The sequence below is a fragment of the Bison bison genome, unplaced genomic scaffold (assembly GCF_000754665.1).
Source record: "Bison bison bison isolate TAMUID 2011002044 unplaced genomic scaffold, Bison_UMD1.0 scf7180017864531, whole genome shotgun sequence".
Taxonomy (NCBI): domain Eukaryota; kingdom Metazoa; phylum Chordata; class Mammalia; order Artiodactyla; family Bovidae; genus Bison; species Bison bison.
The window spans coordinates 6,801,357-6,818,302 of record NW_011495081.1 but is presented as its reverse complement, the minus strand read 5'-3'; the positions used below and the strand labels follow the sequence as shown (position 1 = coordinate 6,818,302).

The window sequence follows — 16,946 nt, the reverse complement described above, 5'->3', positions numbered from 1 at the left end:
CAGTTGGAGGAGGTTTGTATACCATTTCAAATGGTGAGGAAAGCTTGATGGTTCATAATGGCTGATTTATACAAACGTTGTTATCAGGCTATTAACCACTCAGCCTATATTCCCTATTAAATCGTGGCCAACGACTAGACTGCATGAAAGTGAAAACATGAACTGTGACTGTAATGAAGCTCTTGAAACAGGAATCCAAACAAGTTTCAGTAGTAATAGCTAACATGGTTGGAACAAGTGGTCATTCTCCAGAAGGTAATACTTTGAAGAACCTTTCTCAGTACTCACTTATAGGTATCGTGTTTTGGTATGTTTGTTGAAAAATAAATCCGGTTACTTTTAGATAACTGTTATATATTAGCAGGGCTTTTTCTATAGCAAGTGGCACAACTTCAGTTGTAACTGGCCTAGGTCAAAGAGGGAATTTAAATTTAGTGGCTTACTGTATTTTAAATCCCCGCGTATGGATTCAGGAGCTGAGACAGTGTCTTTAGGACACTTTCATTGTCCTTTGCCTCTGCTCTCCTTTGTGTTGGCTCTCTTCTCAGACAGGCTCTCTTTGTTGTGACAAAAATAGCTGTTTTTGGCACCTACAGTTTCATAAGAAGACTGCCTCCCTTTTGGTCTTTCTCCACCAAAGGACCCAGGGAAGGCTCTGATTGGCCAGGATTGGGTCGTGTAGCTAGAGAATATGGTGATCTGATTGGCCAAGTCCTAGGCATGTACTCACTCCTGGAGCCTGAGGGTGGATTCGAGAGGGGTGGCTCCCTGAATGGAGAAGAGGTCTATTTTTCCAGAGGAAGGTGGGCAAAAAGATAAAGGGACACTCGAGGGATTTGAAAAGTCAGACTTAGTGAAAGCGGAGTGGGTCCTCTTCCCCTCCAGATATGATGTGGAGCGGGATGCTGCAGGGATGTACAAGACCTGGATAGAAAATAAGGATGGAGTTGGGATGGGGAGCCTTCTTTCTAATGCTCATGAAAAAATGTTCATTAAAAAGCATAATAGTAAGAATTATTAGTATAGTATAATTTTTAATGGAAAATGATATACAAATATTTTAATTACACATAAAAAATAATAGGTCTTTTTCTTGAGGTCTGAACTGAAATGAAACAGCTGAAGGCAGGAAGAAAATAAATTTTTCAAGTAAAAATATGGCTGATTGTTTTTTGCAGACTACTGAGGAAATCTGATACTCGTAAATTATCAGTTACTTATTTTTTTTTAAAACTCAGTCAAGTTTAACTTGATTGTTTCATTTTTATATTCTGCTTTCTATGTTGGATTAGTTAAAGAAACTGCATCTTTCAGTCTTTGTTTTCAGTATGCTTGTTCCAGCTATAGGGAAATTATATTTTCATTCAGTAAAGCTTTAAACCCAAGCATTCTGTTGTGACCACGGAGGCTTCCCAGGGGACTTCTTGACCCTAAGCCTCTAGGACTCATCAGTTCAAGTCCGACTGCCTCTGGCTGGTCCGTGTATATGGTGAGCATTTGTGCATAGGGTTATTGTTTTGTTGGGTTTTTTGTTAATAATTGTTCTCTCTTGTCTCTTTTGGAGAAGGCAATGGCACCCCACTCCAGTACTCTTGCCTGGAAAATCCCATGGGCGGAGGAGCCTGGTGGGCTGCAGTCCATGGGGTCGCTAAGAGTCGGACCTGACTGAGCGACTTCACTTTCACTTTTCACTTTCATGCATTGGAGAAGGAAATGGCAACCCACTCCAGTGTTCTTGCCTGGAGAATCCCAGAGACGGGGGAACCCGGTGGGCTGCTTTGGGGTCGCACAGAGTCAGACACGACTGAAGCGACTTAGCAGCAGCAGCAGCAGCAGCTTGTCTCTTTTATGCTGTAACTGCCCTCCCCGCCCCCACCTTCTCTCTTTTCTCATACTCTGATTTGTTGAAGATAGCAGGTCAATTGGTCAGTAGAATATTTCACAATCAGGCTTGGCAGATTGCTTCCTCTTAAAGTCTTTTAACTTGGGATGTCCATGCCCTGTTTTTCCTATAAATAAGTAGTTAGATCTGAAGCCTTGATTAGATTTGGGTTCCTCTTTTTTTGGCAAGAATAATTGAGGAATGGTGGTATGTTCAGTTTCATCTCTTATGTTTAAACTTTCAGGAAGTGAACTTTTAAAACGTGATTCCATTGCTCTTTTCCCTCAAAACTGGCACACTAGACAAGGGTGATGGTTCTCAAGGCTTGCAACAAAGTATATTTTCTTTTTGCACAGTGTATTTTCAACACCAAAAAAAAAAATCAGGCATCTAAGCATCTCATATATAAGCCTAAGTAGCAAAGATGGAGCCAGAAGGGTTGATGAGTAAATTTCATTTTCTAGATACACCGGAGTATGAGTTTTTCCCAGGTGTTTCCCTTTAAATCTGATTAATTCTGCAGAGACAAGAAGAAGGAGGTGAAGAATGGGGGGTTATTCACCTGGCCAAAGATTAGAGGTGGGAGAGAGAAATCACAGGTGGAGGTTTCCCCTTTTTGAATATGCATATCAAATGCTAGTTGCCCTCAAAAGGCTCTCTCTTTTTTTTAAAACTTCTTCTGTTGATAAGGGATTTCAGGGCAGCTCTGGTTTTCCTCATCTGTAAAACCTCAATTCCTTTTTATTAATCTTCTTGTGCCTGTGAAATATCAAAATTAATCATTTCTAAAGAAGCTGCTCTTAAAACATTAAGTTTTTTCTGGGTCGAACCTCAGTGTACAAGTTTTTAGCAGGAAGAGGGCTCATAAGTTGTGTTATATGAGGGACATTTTCCTGTTTTTACAAACTTTCTAAGGTCACATGATTATGTATTTTAAAGCTGTCTAGGAAAAGCAAACTTTCTTAGGATACATTTTAATGCATTTTAAAGCTGTTTAGGAAAAGGTACAGTCCGTGTCACAGCCAAAAGTGGAGTCATGAGATGTATGCTCTGCTGGTAATTTCTTCTGCTTAGTTTATTTTCCTAGTTAGGTAGAAAGAAATTTTCTTGTAAAAATTTTGTTCACCGTCAACTGCTCTATTGCACACAAGCAGACTGTTTCCTTCAGCGTACTTTGCCCTTTCTTATACCAAATAAATATTGTGCCTCCAAGCAGAAGCTCAGGTGTGCTAAGAGTACATATTTCAACTTGCCCCTCACAGCCCCCATTCTCCTATCCTACTCCCACTGCATTTTTCAAACCTTCAGACATGGATAATTTCATTCATACTCCAGGAGAAAGGAGCTAGGGATTATTCAGGTGTCATGATGATAGAAGTGAACCCAGGTTGGGCTTGCACCACCAGAATTGTCCAGCTGGCTTTGAAGGAAGACGAGCTACACTGACCTGGATGCAAACGCCCTGTCTGCTGCTTGCCATCTATCTGACTTTAGGCACATAATTCGATCTTTCCTTAAACCTCAGTATTCTTTGCTTTAAAACGGGGATCGCACTGTTAAATGCCATTTGTTGAGGGCATATCATGCACCAAGCAGTGCTTTACTTACCTAATCTCATTTGTAACAGTTTGATGGGGAGTACTGTTTTTCTCATTGTGCACGAAGCTGAGGCCAGAAAGGCTAAGTCATTTGCCTCAAGTGATGCCCTTAGTGACTCCTAGCATTGTGCTAAGGATAAAAAGTGTTTTATAGATCTTAATCGGGCTTCCCTGGTGGCTCAGATGGTAAAGAATCTGCCTACAATGTGGAAGACCTGGGTTCAGTCCCAGGATTGGGAAGATCCCCTGGAGGAGGGCATGACAACCCACTCCAGTATTCTTGCCTGGAGAATCCCCATGGACAGAGGAGCCTGGTGGGCTATAGTCCATGGGGCTGCAAAGAGTCGGACACGATTGAGTGACTGAGCACACACACAGATGATCTTCCCGACCCAGGGATTGAACCCGGGTCTCCCGCATTGTAAGTAGACACTTTACTGTCTGAGCCACCAGGGAAGTCCAGATCTCAATTACCAGGCTTAAAAGAAGCATATGAGAAATAATTTCTGGGGTTGTTAGTAACCTCATGCATATAACTGTAGACCTGAACATTTTGTTAGGATAAAGTTACTGAGTGATTTTTTACTTTTGCTCCTCATATAGCTTAGCTCTTTGGTTTTCAAGCAAGTATATAAAATTGGTTATTGCTTCATTTTACAGAGGAGGAATCTGAGTCAGAGTTTAGATGATTCACCCATGACCACAGAGTAAATAAATGATAGACGTGGGCTGGAACACAGGCATTCAGATGCAAAACCCATGTTTTTTCAGACTGATCTTTTGGGTTAATCTAAAGAATCTAGGTTAATTTAGCTCTGTCAAATATATCTGAAAGAAACCAACAAATCCAGTTCCTTTGGTATGGTAGCCTGAATAATGACTCCCAAGGATATCCAAGTCTTCATCCTTGGAGGCTGTGAATGTTGCTTCCTGTGGCAAAAAGGGACTTTGCCTACGTGACTAAGTTAGGGATCTGGAGATGGGGAGACTGTCCTGAATACCTGAGTGGGCCCTCACTGTAATGAGTGTCCTCATAAAAGGGAGGCAGAGGGAGATTGGACTACAGAAGAGTGACTGGGGATGTGGTGAAGGCGGCAGGAGGTCAGAGTGATGTAGAGATGTGAAGGAGGGGCCGAGGAATGCGGGTGAGTTCTGGAAGCTCAAAAAGACAAGGAAAGCGATTCTCCCTGAACTCTCCAGAAGAAAATAACCCTGCCAACACATAAACTTTAGTGCAGTGAAGCTTATTTTAGACTTCTGGTCTCCAGAATTGTAAGAGCACAAATTTGTGTCCTTTCAAGCCACCAAATTTGTGGTAATTTGTTACAGCATCTGTGGAAAACAGATACACTTCAACTTGTGTGTATGTGGGTGTATGTGTGTTAGTCAACTCTGTTGTTCCAGATCTGCTACCCTAAGGACTGTAGCCCGCCAGGCTCCTCTGTCTGTGGAATTTTCCAGGCAAGAATATTAGATTGGGTTGCCATTCCTTTCTCCAGGGAATCTTCCCGACTCAGGGATCGAACCTGGGTCTTCTGCATTGCAGGCAGATTCTTTATTGTCTGAGCCACCAGGGAAGCCCCATACTTCAACTTACTGCGCAAGAACTGCAGTTTTCTGTCTGTAAGTCAGTGCTTAAGCCTACTTTGAAATGGGCCAGTGATGTTTAGAGGTAAACCGCTGACCCCTATAGATGATAACTTCTGGATTTTGGTCTAGGAGCACTGACCATTCCTGCTGTTCAAGTATGCATCCTTTCAAACTTTCAAGGGTTTGGAAGATTCTAATGACTCAGTACTTAAAGAATCAGACACATCGCCAGCTCCATTCTGTTGCCAGGTAGGAGGAGGCAACAGAATCCAGAGGGAGTTTTCCAGCTTGCAGTTTAAACTTCACTGCTCAACCTTTAAAGCAGAGGTTACAAATTGATTGCCCTTAGGCCAGAGATAGATTTTGTTTGACCTGACAGTGATTCTTTACAATTTCAGTTATTTCCCAGAATTTAAAACTCAAGTGATCTCACATAAAAGCTGTGATTTCTGACTTTTCTGGAGAATGGAAATATCTGGCAACATTGGGGTTATGTTATCAATAGTACTTGTCTGGTAGATCGGGTTCCTCGCTGCCTCCTTTGGGCAGGGGTGGGGTGGTTGGGCTGGCTGTCCCTGTCAGTTTGATGCCATCTTTCTTTCCAGGACCTTCGTCATTTATTTTTCTCACTTGCTTGGCCCCTGTAGGTACCTGAGTTTGTGGCTTTGCTTTAAGGGAAAAAGACCAAATCCATATTCTGAACAGTTTAGCGAAATCATTGACCGTTGGCTGATAATCATGGAAATTCATGGAGAGAGGTGACTGAAGAGTTGAGACTTTGCCTTAGTTTTTGCTTAACTGAGGCAAATATCTTAGTTTTTAATAGGAAGAACCCCCCCCCCCGCCCCGCAGTAGATGCTGGAAACCATAGAGCAGTGAGATTAGCATGAGTTGTTGGTAAAGCTATTAAGCTGGATTTTGGAAAGCACATAGGGAAGAAAACAAGGGTTTAGAACAAAGATGTGTTAATCATGCACAAGGCAACGCTCAAGTCTGTTTCTAGAATTACTAGTCCCTGTGGAAGGTCACTAATGTAGTTGATCTTTATAGCAAAAAGACACAGTAGTTATTTTTTGATGTCTTGGTGGATAGTTATAAGCTAAGTACTTAAGTGAGTGATTTGTGCCTAGTTGAACAACAAAACCTGAGGAGCGGAGTTAAGTGTCTTTATCAGCCTGATGAGTGATTTCTCGTGTAGTGCTCCAGGGTGGGAAGAAAGCAGCAGTTGCGTTACTCTCAGCTTCCTTTTCCGTATGGTCCCCTGCCTGCACCAGACCCACCGACTCTTCTCACCTGCTGGCCCCATGGCTGCCCTCGTGACACCTCACTGTCCATCCCTGTGCGTCCCCTGTTCATCTTGGCCAAAGAGTCATCAAATCCTTTTTCTCTGCCATTCAGCCGAGTCCAGTATTTTATCTATCAAAGAGTATTTCGCGAGGCAACAAAGCATGAAAACATTTTATGCACCATTTTTTTTTTCCTAAGAAAGTCCAGCCTCTCTCAGGCTTGGGTCACGTGCCACGTTGTACGTAGTGCCAGGGCTCCTTTACCTTCCTCTCATTATTTGGTTTGCAAGGAATCACTGTGTGTGCATTTCGACCCCAAGGGAGATGTGGGACTGGTGCAATTCATGCTGTCTCTAGAACCTGCCTTCTGATACCGATTGTCTCCATGAATAATAATACCCTTGTCTCTGGGTCATGACAAGTTTTTACCCCACCTCTGGGGCTCTGTGATTCCTTTCTTGAAAGGAGCATCTTTGGCCCCAGAAATCTCTTCTCTAGGCTGGTAACTCCTTGCCCTTCTTGAAAGGCTTAATGGTTTCAGACCTCCAGGAGTCCTACTCTCATTCCTGTTTGGTTCATCCACAACATACTTACTATAACTTGTACTGGCTGATCTCTTTGGGGATAAAGCTTGGTTTCACTTGACTATCTAAATTAGCAGCTGGTTCTTAACAATGGCTATTGATGCAGCGGCAGCTGCTGTCTTCCTGAGCCCTTTCTCAGATTGATTCCTGCTGATGACTTTTGCGCTCTTGGACTTAACCCCATCTAAATGACTAGATTCTTTATGATAGCTTCCCTCAGGTCGTCTCATGGAGAGGCCTTTTAGAATCTTTTCACTGCCTGAATATCAGAGACCAGTTTTACATACTGTAAATATATGCAGCAACAAGGAAGAGCCTTTCTTCTTATGAAAACACTGAAAAGGTACTTTTAAAATATTGAAATAACGTGTAACAAGATGGAAAGCAAATGCTTTGGAAGCCAAAGCAAAAAGATTTCAACAGTTGAGGATGACTCTCTAAAGGAAATAGAATGGAATTTGAAGGATAAATGTGTGGTCCTGAATTGCAATAAAAGACAAAAATCATGCCTTCAGGTTCAAGGTTGGACTACCTGGCTTAACTGTGGTACATGCTAGGATGGGAGTTGGAGATTTCATTTGACTAAGAAGATCACCGTGACCTGAGTGCTAAGAGAGGATGTGCTCTTACGTGTGTTAGCAGCAATGCTTTGTTCAGGTTGAGAAGGGAAGCCCCAGACCCTCTACCCAGGGATTGAGCCCTGGCAGCTGGTGGTCATAATGCATCATATTGACTAGCATATTGACTTAAACAATTTTGGAATGAAATTTCTTTGGGTGAGGCATTGCTCTCCAGTGTTAGGTGTTTGTCACTTCGGTGATTCTCAAGACTTCTGTGATCCTCCCTTCTCAGTCCCTTATATAAATACAGTTCTCCGGGACTAAGGTCCACCCTAAGCCTACTCTTTGAGAGGGACTTAATAAAATGAAGGGGATGAAGAAGAGGACGTTCTGGATGGCATGGAAACTAGATGCCAGTTCGTGTTGTTATAGTTGAGAGAGCCCCAGGTCTGTAGTCTGGAGAGCTGTCTTCAGATGCCTGAAGGATTGTCATGTGGAAGAGGAGTTAGATTCGGTCCATCTTAAGGAACTGTTTTAGACTGTGCACCTTACTTGAGTTAAAGTTGAGAGGTGCAGAAAGGAGCAGCTTGGTCTCTGTTTTCAAGGCTGTGTTTATGGTACAGTGGAGGAGACACACACAGATGGCTGTAAAATAGTGATACTCTGGGTCTCTAGGAGACACAAATGAAGAGGCAGATTTCTGCCCAGTTTAGAAAGGCCTTTCCCAACAGTTAGACTTCCCTGGTGGCTCAGACAGTAAAGAATCGGCCTGCAACGCATGATACCCAGGTTCCGTCCCTGGGTCGGGAAGAACACAAGTGGAGTGGGCTGCCTTGAAAACTAGTCACCAGTCATGTTGTCCTCCTGGTAAAGAGGAGCTGGAGGAAGTCAGAATAGATGACTTTTCTGCCTCTATTAATCTATGGTTCAAGCCCCTCAATTGGCTTTGCTTTTCTTAACCAGAGAGAGTCGTTGCCAAGTTGAATGCCCACGGGTTGAACTCAGTGTTCTGGGTGGGCCGTGCTGGAAAGAGTGTGAGGTGGCATAGTTTCCACCAGGTGGAATTGCATTGGTGTGTTTGTTTTATGGGGCCAATGAGAACGGACCTGGCTGTTTTTCTCGTTCACGGACCTGCTAGAAGAATCTAGTGGCACATTTGGCGGGTACAGTCTTGCTGTTTTTGTTTGTTGGTTGCATCTGGTTGTGAGGATCATGGCATCCCATTTGAGTGGGGCAACATTTCATTTCCTGGGACAAGTAGGCTGAGAAAAGTCGGTTTCCCGTATTTCTCACCTCCAGGAATCCAGGTGACATCCAGAGATGAGCTGCTGAGACTGGAGGTTCCAGGTTCTTCCCGTTTGATTTGTTATTGTTGTTTAGCTGCTCAGTTGTATCCGACTCTTTTGCGACCCCTCGGACTGTGGCCTGCCAGGCTCCTCTGTCCATGGGATTTCCCAGGCAAGAACACTGGAGTGGGTTGCCATTTCCTCCTCCAGGGGGATCTTTCCAACCCAGGGATCAAACCCAGGTCTTCTGCATTGGCAAGTGGGTTCTTCACCACTGAGCCACCAGAGAAGACCTTCCCTTTTGATACTGGAACTTGAAAATAATTCAGACTTCTATTGTTGGGGTCCCTGAGCCCTAAAAAACATGTATGTCACATTTGGGCTCCGTGCAGAAGGCTGAACCAAGCAAAGGCAGCCTGGGAGGCAGAATGTTCTGGTAGCACCATTCTCGTTCTGTCTTCTTTTTGCTGCCGAGCCACCATTCTCATCAGCTCTCCCTTCCCCACCATCGATAGAATGCAGTTGTAAGGAGGCCAGACGGGACCTTTTTCTTTTGGCAAACGCGTTCTAAAGTTCCAAAAGGCAGACATTACCTGAGTTTGGCATTTCCTCCCAGTTTTGTGTGTCGTCTGACCCTGGGTCAGCTCTTTGGGACATTTCCCCCCAGATATGTCAAAAATCACCTGAAGGATGTGGAGATGAGGTGTAGGAGGTTAGAGGGAGCAGAACTGCCACCCACCGCCCCCAACTGCTCTCATCGCTTTGTAGGAAGGAGACAGGCAGTTCTTTCTTGAAAGCCTGGAGCCAGAACCAGAGGTGAAATGCCACAGCTGCTGTGGCCGCAGGGTGTGTGGACGTGTGCGTCGTCCTGACACTCTTCCCTTCCAGGAATTCTCTCCCCTGGGTGAGTGAGAGTTGAGCCAGCCTTGGATGGAGTGGGCTACCTGCCTCCTATATCGGGCCCCTGGGACTCTCTAGAGTAACAGAGGCAGAGCGTGGGAGTTCTCAGTTCTGACAGTTAACTTTCACCCAGAGGCTTAAAAAAATGCATGGACCCCAGTCCCCAGAGGTAATTTTTTAAAAAAATAAATACTTGCGATTTAATTTTTTGGCACACTTTAATTTTTATTAAGCGTATGGTTGATTTACAATGTTATGTTACTTTCTGCTGTATAGCAGTGTATCAGTTATACATACACATGTATCTACTCTTTTTAGATTCTTTTCCCATTAGGCCATTACAGAATATAGAGCTCCTAGTAGGTCTTATTAATTATCTATTTTATATTTGGTAATGTGTGTATGTCAGTCCATCTCCCAGTTTAGCCTTTCCCCCACCTTAATTTTTTAAGAGCTTTATGTATTTCCACAGTGTACCTTTCACCCATTTGCAGTGTATAATTCAGGGGTTTTAGTATATTCACAGACTTGTATGAGCAGTACCACAATTGGAGGACATTTTTAACAATCACGGGCTTCCCTGATAGCTTAGTTGGTAAACAATCTGCCTGCAATGCAGGAGACCTGGGTTCGATCCCTGGCTTTGGGAAGATCCCCTGGAGAAGGGAAAGGCTACCCACTCCAGTGTTGTGGCCTGGAGAATTCTGTGGACTATAAGAGTTAGACACCACTGAGTGACTTTCAGTTTCACGTTACCAGTCACCCTCCATTTCCCTTCAGAATCCTCAGTCCTCAGCAATCAACCACCTATCTACTTTCTATCTCTAATTTGCCTCTTCTGGACGTTTCTTGTAAAGAGAACCATATAGCAAGCGGTCCTCTGTGACTGACTTTTCTCTTAGCATAATGTTTTCAAGGTTTGTCGCGTACTTCATCACGTATTTCATTCCTTTTATCCTCAAATAATATTCCACTTTAGGAATATGCCATATTTTGTTTATCCACCATCAGATGACAGGCGTTTGGGCTGATTCTCATTTTTGGCTATTACGAGTAATGCTGCTAATGGCTACAAATTTCTGTGGGGAAATATATTTTCATTTCTCCTGGGAATACACCTGGACACGGAATTTCTGGGTCACATGGTAACTTTACATCTAAGCTTTTGAGGAACTGCCAGACATGGTTCAAAGCAGCTTCACCATTTTACAGAGGCATTTCATAAAAGCTCCCCATGGTGAGTCTAGCTGCGATTATAATGTGCTGCCCTGTGGGTTGCAGTTCTCACCCTGCCTCATTTGGTGGTGGTGGTTGTAGTTTTCGTAATCTTTGACCGCACCCTGCAGCCATGCGGGAGCTTAGATCCCCAACCAGGGATCAAACCCACTCCTCCTTCATCTTAAGCACTGGACTCCTGGGGAAGTCCACTTGGCCTCATTTGAAAGTAAAACAACTGAAGAACAGAGATCAGCTTTTACACAAAGGAGAGAATATTTTTAGAGCAGAGCATCCACCCCTTGCAAGGTGTTCTTTCCAACCTTCTCCATCCCTCAGCTCTCGCTAGTAGTCCAAGGCTAACTGAGCTCTGGCTCGGGGACTGGTCAGTCTAATGCTGGAGGAAGTGTCCACCTAGGATCTGGCTTGGCTGTAAAGAGTTAAGTTGGTCTGGAAACCTGATCTGCAGTTGAAGTGGAGCAGAGCCCCAGATGTGTAATCCCCGCTTCTAAGGATGCGACATCTCTTCTTGTAAGCGTCATCGCTTTCTTGGTGCTATCTGGTAAAAACTGAGTCATGAGGTGCCGACAAAAAATCCCTTGCATTCAATGTGAAATTTGAGGCATCTGCTCATTCCTGAGATATTCACAGCTGTCAGCCCTGCTGTCTTGATGGTAAACAACTTGCTGGGAATGAACTCCTGCCACTGTGACTTTTCCCTGGCTTGTCTGAGAGAGGCATGGACCCAGATGGTGTGCCCTGGAGAGTGCGGGGGTAAGGGACTGCCTGGGGGTCACCCAAGGATCGGGCAGCTCTGCCTTTCACAAAGCACTGCTTCCAGGGCAGCCCCAGTGGAGGGAGGCAGAAGCCAAGGGCTCTGAAAGGACATTCGTCTCACTGCAGAGGTGTGTTGCCCTGATGCCTGTGAAGCAGCCTGAGTCGTGTTCTCCCTTCTCTGTGTTTGCAGCCACGGCACGGGGTACGAGAGTGACAACCACACCACACCCATCCTCTGTGGTGCCCAGTACCGGATACACACCCACGGCGTCTTCAGGGGCATTCAGGTGAGTACACGGGGCCCCGGCTGCCTCTTTCCTTCCCAACAGCCTCTCATGTCCTCGCTGCTGGCCGCTTGGCCCTGGCAAGTCTGTCCCTAACCATAGGCTCCTGTGTCAGCAGGGATCCCCCCTCTTCCACTGGGGCAGGCTGGGGGGTCTTCTCCTTTCCAGAGGCCGGTGTGCATGCAGCTGCCTCACTCAGACCAGGGTGCTTTCTGCAGAATTCCCTTCTTTCCTCCTTCACTGTTTAATTCGCCTTCTCTAGGGTAGGCTATGCACATCTTACGTTGGGGCTAAATGAGCTTGAATTAATGACCTGGACTGTGGACTTATAAGACTTGTTCTGCACGGTCAAGTGCCCAAAGGTAGACTCCGTCTTTGCTAAGGGAGAGTGAGGAAAGGAAAGTAAAATGGAAATTGGACGGAAGGCCATCTCCCGGAGCCTCTTTTGGGCATTCAGAACCACGCACAGTTACCAAGGGTTTGTGTTTGTGCCTTTTGGCGTGTGACTCTGTGGTTGCAACAACATGAGTAACGGCTGAGATACTTTCTCCAGAGTAGTCAGCACATTAGAAATAAGTTGTGTGTGGGCCAAGTTCCCACGTGATGTGTGGAGCAAGTGCTCTGAGATGTTCTGAAGAATGTTTCCAGAGGCATCATGGGGATAGAACAGCGTGTTCCCTCATCCCCAAGCCTTCCAGTGGTGAGAATAAAAGTGAGGGTGACAGAAACATGGACATCTGATGGAAGTCAGACAAGTAATGTCAGCCTTCTCCACCAGGACTGGCTGACACTGACAACTCTGTTTTATTTCCTGTTGCACGGTGCGCTGCCTCTGGGGTGAATTAAAGGACCTGTACGAAACTCCTTTTCCCTTCCTTTTCACCAAGCCCAGTTTATCAGACTTACTGTCGTGGTCTGTGTTAATTTTCCTCCAGAGCAGACCAATCAGACACAGCTGCCTCCTCATTTAAACTTATTCCATCTTTTGCCTTAAGACACTGTGGCCCGTCAGTAGTAGAGCCGTATGGTATTGCTGCTGCTGCTGCTGCTGCTAAGTCGCTTCAGTCGTGTCCGACTCTGTGCGACCCCATAGACGGCAGCCCACCAGGCTCCCCCGTCCCTGGGATTCTCCAGGCAAGAACACTGGAGTGGGTTGCCATTTCCTTCTCCAATGAATGAAAGTGAAAACTGAAAGTGAAGTCGCTCAGTTGTGTCTGACTCTGTGCGACCCCATGGACTGCAGCCCACCAGGCCCTCCGTCCATGGGATTCTCCAGGCAGGAACACTGGAGTGGGCGCCATCGCCTTCTCCTGGAGTGGGGTGCCATCGCCTTCTCCAGCCGTATGGTACTACTGTATGTTTACTTCAAAAAAGATCGCGCAGCAAGAGGTGAAATAGGAACTTGAACGTATGCTTGTGGGTGGTGGGGGAAGTGCCCAGGGCAGGAGTGGGTAAGCTTAGAAGTGGTCCTGGGTCTTAAGACAAACTATGGATGTGCTTTCGGGCCCTGACCTGCACATCTGTGTGAGGACGAGGAGGGTTCAGTGGCCCCTCAGGCACTTGAGTTGCTTTTGCTTATGACTCACTGGTCCCCGGAGCCTAAGGGGCATTTGCTTCCCTGTTTCCCTCTAGCTTCTTCTCATGGAGGACCAAACCATGCACATACACTCCTACAGGATAAAGGTGATCCACAGAATGCCCTGTGATGGACATAGAGTGGGCAGAGGGCACACACACGGTGCTTCCTGGTGTCTCTAGTAAAGGATCGTGCTGGCAACGCTGTGGGCTTCCTGTGGTTTCAAGCTCCCTTCACAGACAGAACCCTCACCTCCCAGGATGTATTCTTCTTCCTTGTCATTGACTCACACGTGGAAGGTTGCTCAGTTGGGGGCTCATTTTTCTCTAATAAGGACTTCCCAACCCATTGCAGATAGGGCCCGAGGTCATGTGGCCTGGTGTCCGAGTGGGAGGGAATAGAGTAGAACCTGGGGCTTTGACTTCCAGACCTCTCTGCTTCAAGATTGAGAAGCTGAGAGACAGGAAAGATTGGGAACTCTCCCAGTGTGCAGCATTTCTTTTCCAGATGCTCTGGATCAGCAGCCCTAAGACTGACTTCATCTCAGGTCCCGGTTCTGGTTGATCAGCAGTGATGATCTTAGGGCAATGCACTGTTGAATGTGCTGCTCTGTCATCCACTAGCGATGTCTGCTTTGGGCACCTCAGATGTTGGGGGGAGTGGTTTCAGGCATCACATCCACTATCCCTCCTTTGGGAATACTTCAAAGCTCACTTTCCTTGGGACCAATGTGAATGTTCACATGTGGCTTAAAGCCTCTGTTCATCTTACACTCTGCTTGCAGGATGTGCGGCGTGTGCCTGGAGTGGCCCCGACTCTTGTCCGGTCGGCATCTGAGACCAGTGAGAAGCGCCCCTTCATGTGTGCTTACCCAGGCTGCAATAAGAGATATTTTAAGCTGTCCCACTTACAGATGCACAGCCGGAAGCACACTGGTAAGTGCATTCACCGTCCAGTCTTGGTTCTGGTGGCTCAGGGGCGGCTTGGCAGCCCCTGCTTCCTGCTGTCACTGCCAGGACACAGGTGATTTCTGGAATGCAAAGTAGACACTACTTTCAGGGGATGGAAAAAGGCTGCCAGACCATTATGTATCCTGAAGTTCTATCCTTTATTTAAAAAGGGAAGAGCAGAGTAGGTAGAGAGAGAATTTCACAGAATTAAAGAGACCTGGCTTGAAGTCTGGTTTCACCACCAGGTGGTGTGACCTTGAGCAAGTTACTAACCACGCTTCAAACTTCATCTGCCTTACATGGAAAATGGAGATGATAGCCTCCCTTATACAATTGTTGAGACTAGATTAACTTCTAAAATCAAATTGAATGAAAGGAATTAGAGATATGAACCATCTCTTCCAGTTCCCTGTGTCAGTAAGTCTGAATAAACGCTCTAACTTTTATAATAGTATTAGCATCTCTTACGGGAGAGGAGCTAGCCTTGGGGCTTGGTAGTTAGATGATTCTAGGAACTTGATGTGCAAGATTATTCTGGAGACTTAGAATGAGATGGTCCAAAGAAGAACTTAACTGCTTGGGTTAGTAATAACCAACCAGGTAGGAGTGGGGAAATGGCTTCTAGGTTTAATTTTTGTTTTCAACCCCCCTGAAAAAGATGATTTTTGATGATGTTTTAAAGAAAACTGGATTTTCCCACAGGTTACAGGGTCTGCCTCTGGGAAAGAACTGGCCACGTTTGGTTGTTGGCCACAGGGAATGTGAACATCGGTTTCACAAATGTCTGTTCTTGGTTGGCCTTGTGGGCACTAGATGGGAATGTGACTGAGTTTTCCTACAGGAAATCAGGGCAAAGCACAGGCTTTCCTACTGGGGAGCTGGTACCATTTTTTCCCACAATTTAAGGTAGCTTCTTCGTTTTAAGTACCATTATTGTTTATTATTGCTTCCCTCATAGCTCAGTTGGTAAAGAATCCGCTTGCAATGCAGGAGACCCTGGTTTGACTCCTGGCTTGGGAAGATCCGGTGGAGAAGGGATAGGCTACCCACTCCAGTATTCTTGGGCTTCCCTTGTGGCTCAGCTGGTAAAGAATCCGCCTGCAATGTGGGAGACCTGGGTTCAATCCCTGGCTTGGGAAGATCCCCTGGAGAAGAATAGTGGCTACCCACTCCAGTATTCTGGCCTGGAGAATTCTGTGGACTGTATAGTCCATGGGGTCACAAAGAGTCAGACACAACTGAATGACTTTCACTTTCATTGTTTTATTGTTACTGCGGACTTTTCTTTGGGGAAGCTGAAGAAGAAAATGAGCTGGGTTCAGATCTCTTTACACCATTGGTCTTTGCTAAGCCATTGTGTCTGAAGGCTACAGTGAAGGCTAAAGTTCTGGCATAGACCTGAGTTTATACTCAGTAGACCGCCTGCTTTAAGCTGAAAATGAGAAGTTGCATGTTGTGTTGTTATGTATTTCCCCAAATGAGATCATTTGAAAAGTATCTGATTATTGGAGAAGGCAGTGGCACCCCACTCCAGTACTCTTGCCTGGAAAATCCCATGGATGGAGGAGCCTGGGAGGCTGCGGTGCATGGGGTCGCTAAGAGTCAGACACGACTGAGAGACCTCACTTTCACTTTTATGCATTGGAGAAGGAAATGGCAACCCACTCCAGTGTTCTTGCCTGGAGAATCCCAGGGACGGCAGAGCCTGGTGGGCTGCCGTCTATGAGGTCACACAGAGTCGGACCTGACTGAAGCAACTTTAGCAGCAGCAGCAGCAGCAGACTGCCTGCTTTAAGCTGAAGATGAGAAGTTGCATGTTGTGTTGTTATGTATTTCCCCAAATGAGATCATTTGCAACGTATCTGATTATAAGGAAAATGATAAAGTAAAATTCTGCCTAGATAAATACAAGAGAATACACTGAAGGCAATATGGTTGTAGAAATTATAATGGAAAAGAGGCACTTAGAAAACAGTAAGGGTTAGATGTCTGTGGGAAGGGAAGGCAGTAAGAAAAATAGCCATGACCTTCAGACCTGCCGGAGCCTTTAAGAAACTCTTCCGTGCAGAAGACGAGGAGGGAAGGGTATTTAACATCACTGAAGTCCCCTTCTTGAAAGAGTGCCATCTTTTTGTATCTATTCCCAATAATAGTTCAGTTCAGTCGCTCAGTCATGTCCGACTCTCTGCGACCCCATGAATCGCAGCATGCCAGGCCTCCCTGTCCATCACCAACTCCTGGAGTTCACTCAGACTCATGTCCATCAAGTCAATGATGCCATCCAGCCATCTCATCCTCTATCATCCCCTTCTCCTCCTGCCCCCAATCCCTCCCAGCATCAGAGTCTTTTCCAATGAGTCAACTCTTCGCATGAGGTGGCCAAAGTACTGGAGTTTCAGCTTTAGCATCATTCCCTCCAAAGAACACCCAGGGCTGATCTCCTTCAGAATGGACCTGT

The 16,946-nt window shown here is 45.6% G+C and overlaps 1 protein-coding gene across 1 annotated transcript in view; it reads left to right on the top strand.

The window, feature by feature from the left end:
• The window catches only part of WT1 (Wilms tumor 1), a 51,549-nt gene that overhangs the window by 25,773 nt on the left and 8,830 nt on the right, over positions 1-16,946 (top strand). The window contains exons 15-16 of the mRNA XM_010831882.1: positions 11,869-11,965; positions 14,323-14,473. Coding sequence (XP_010830184.1) covers positions 11,869-11,965; positions 14,323-14,473 — 248 coding nt within the window. The remainder of the gene's footprint in view (positions 1-11,868; positions 11,966-14,322; positions 14,474-16,946) is intronic.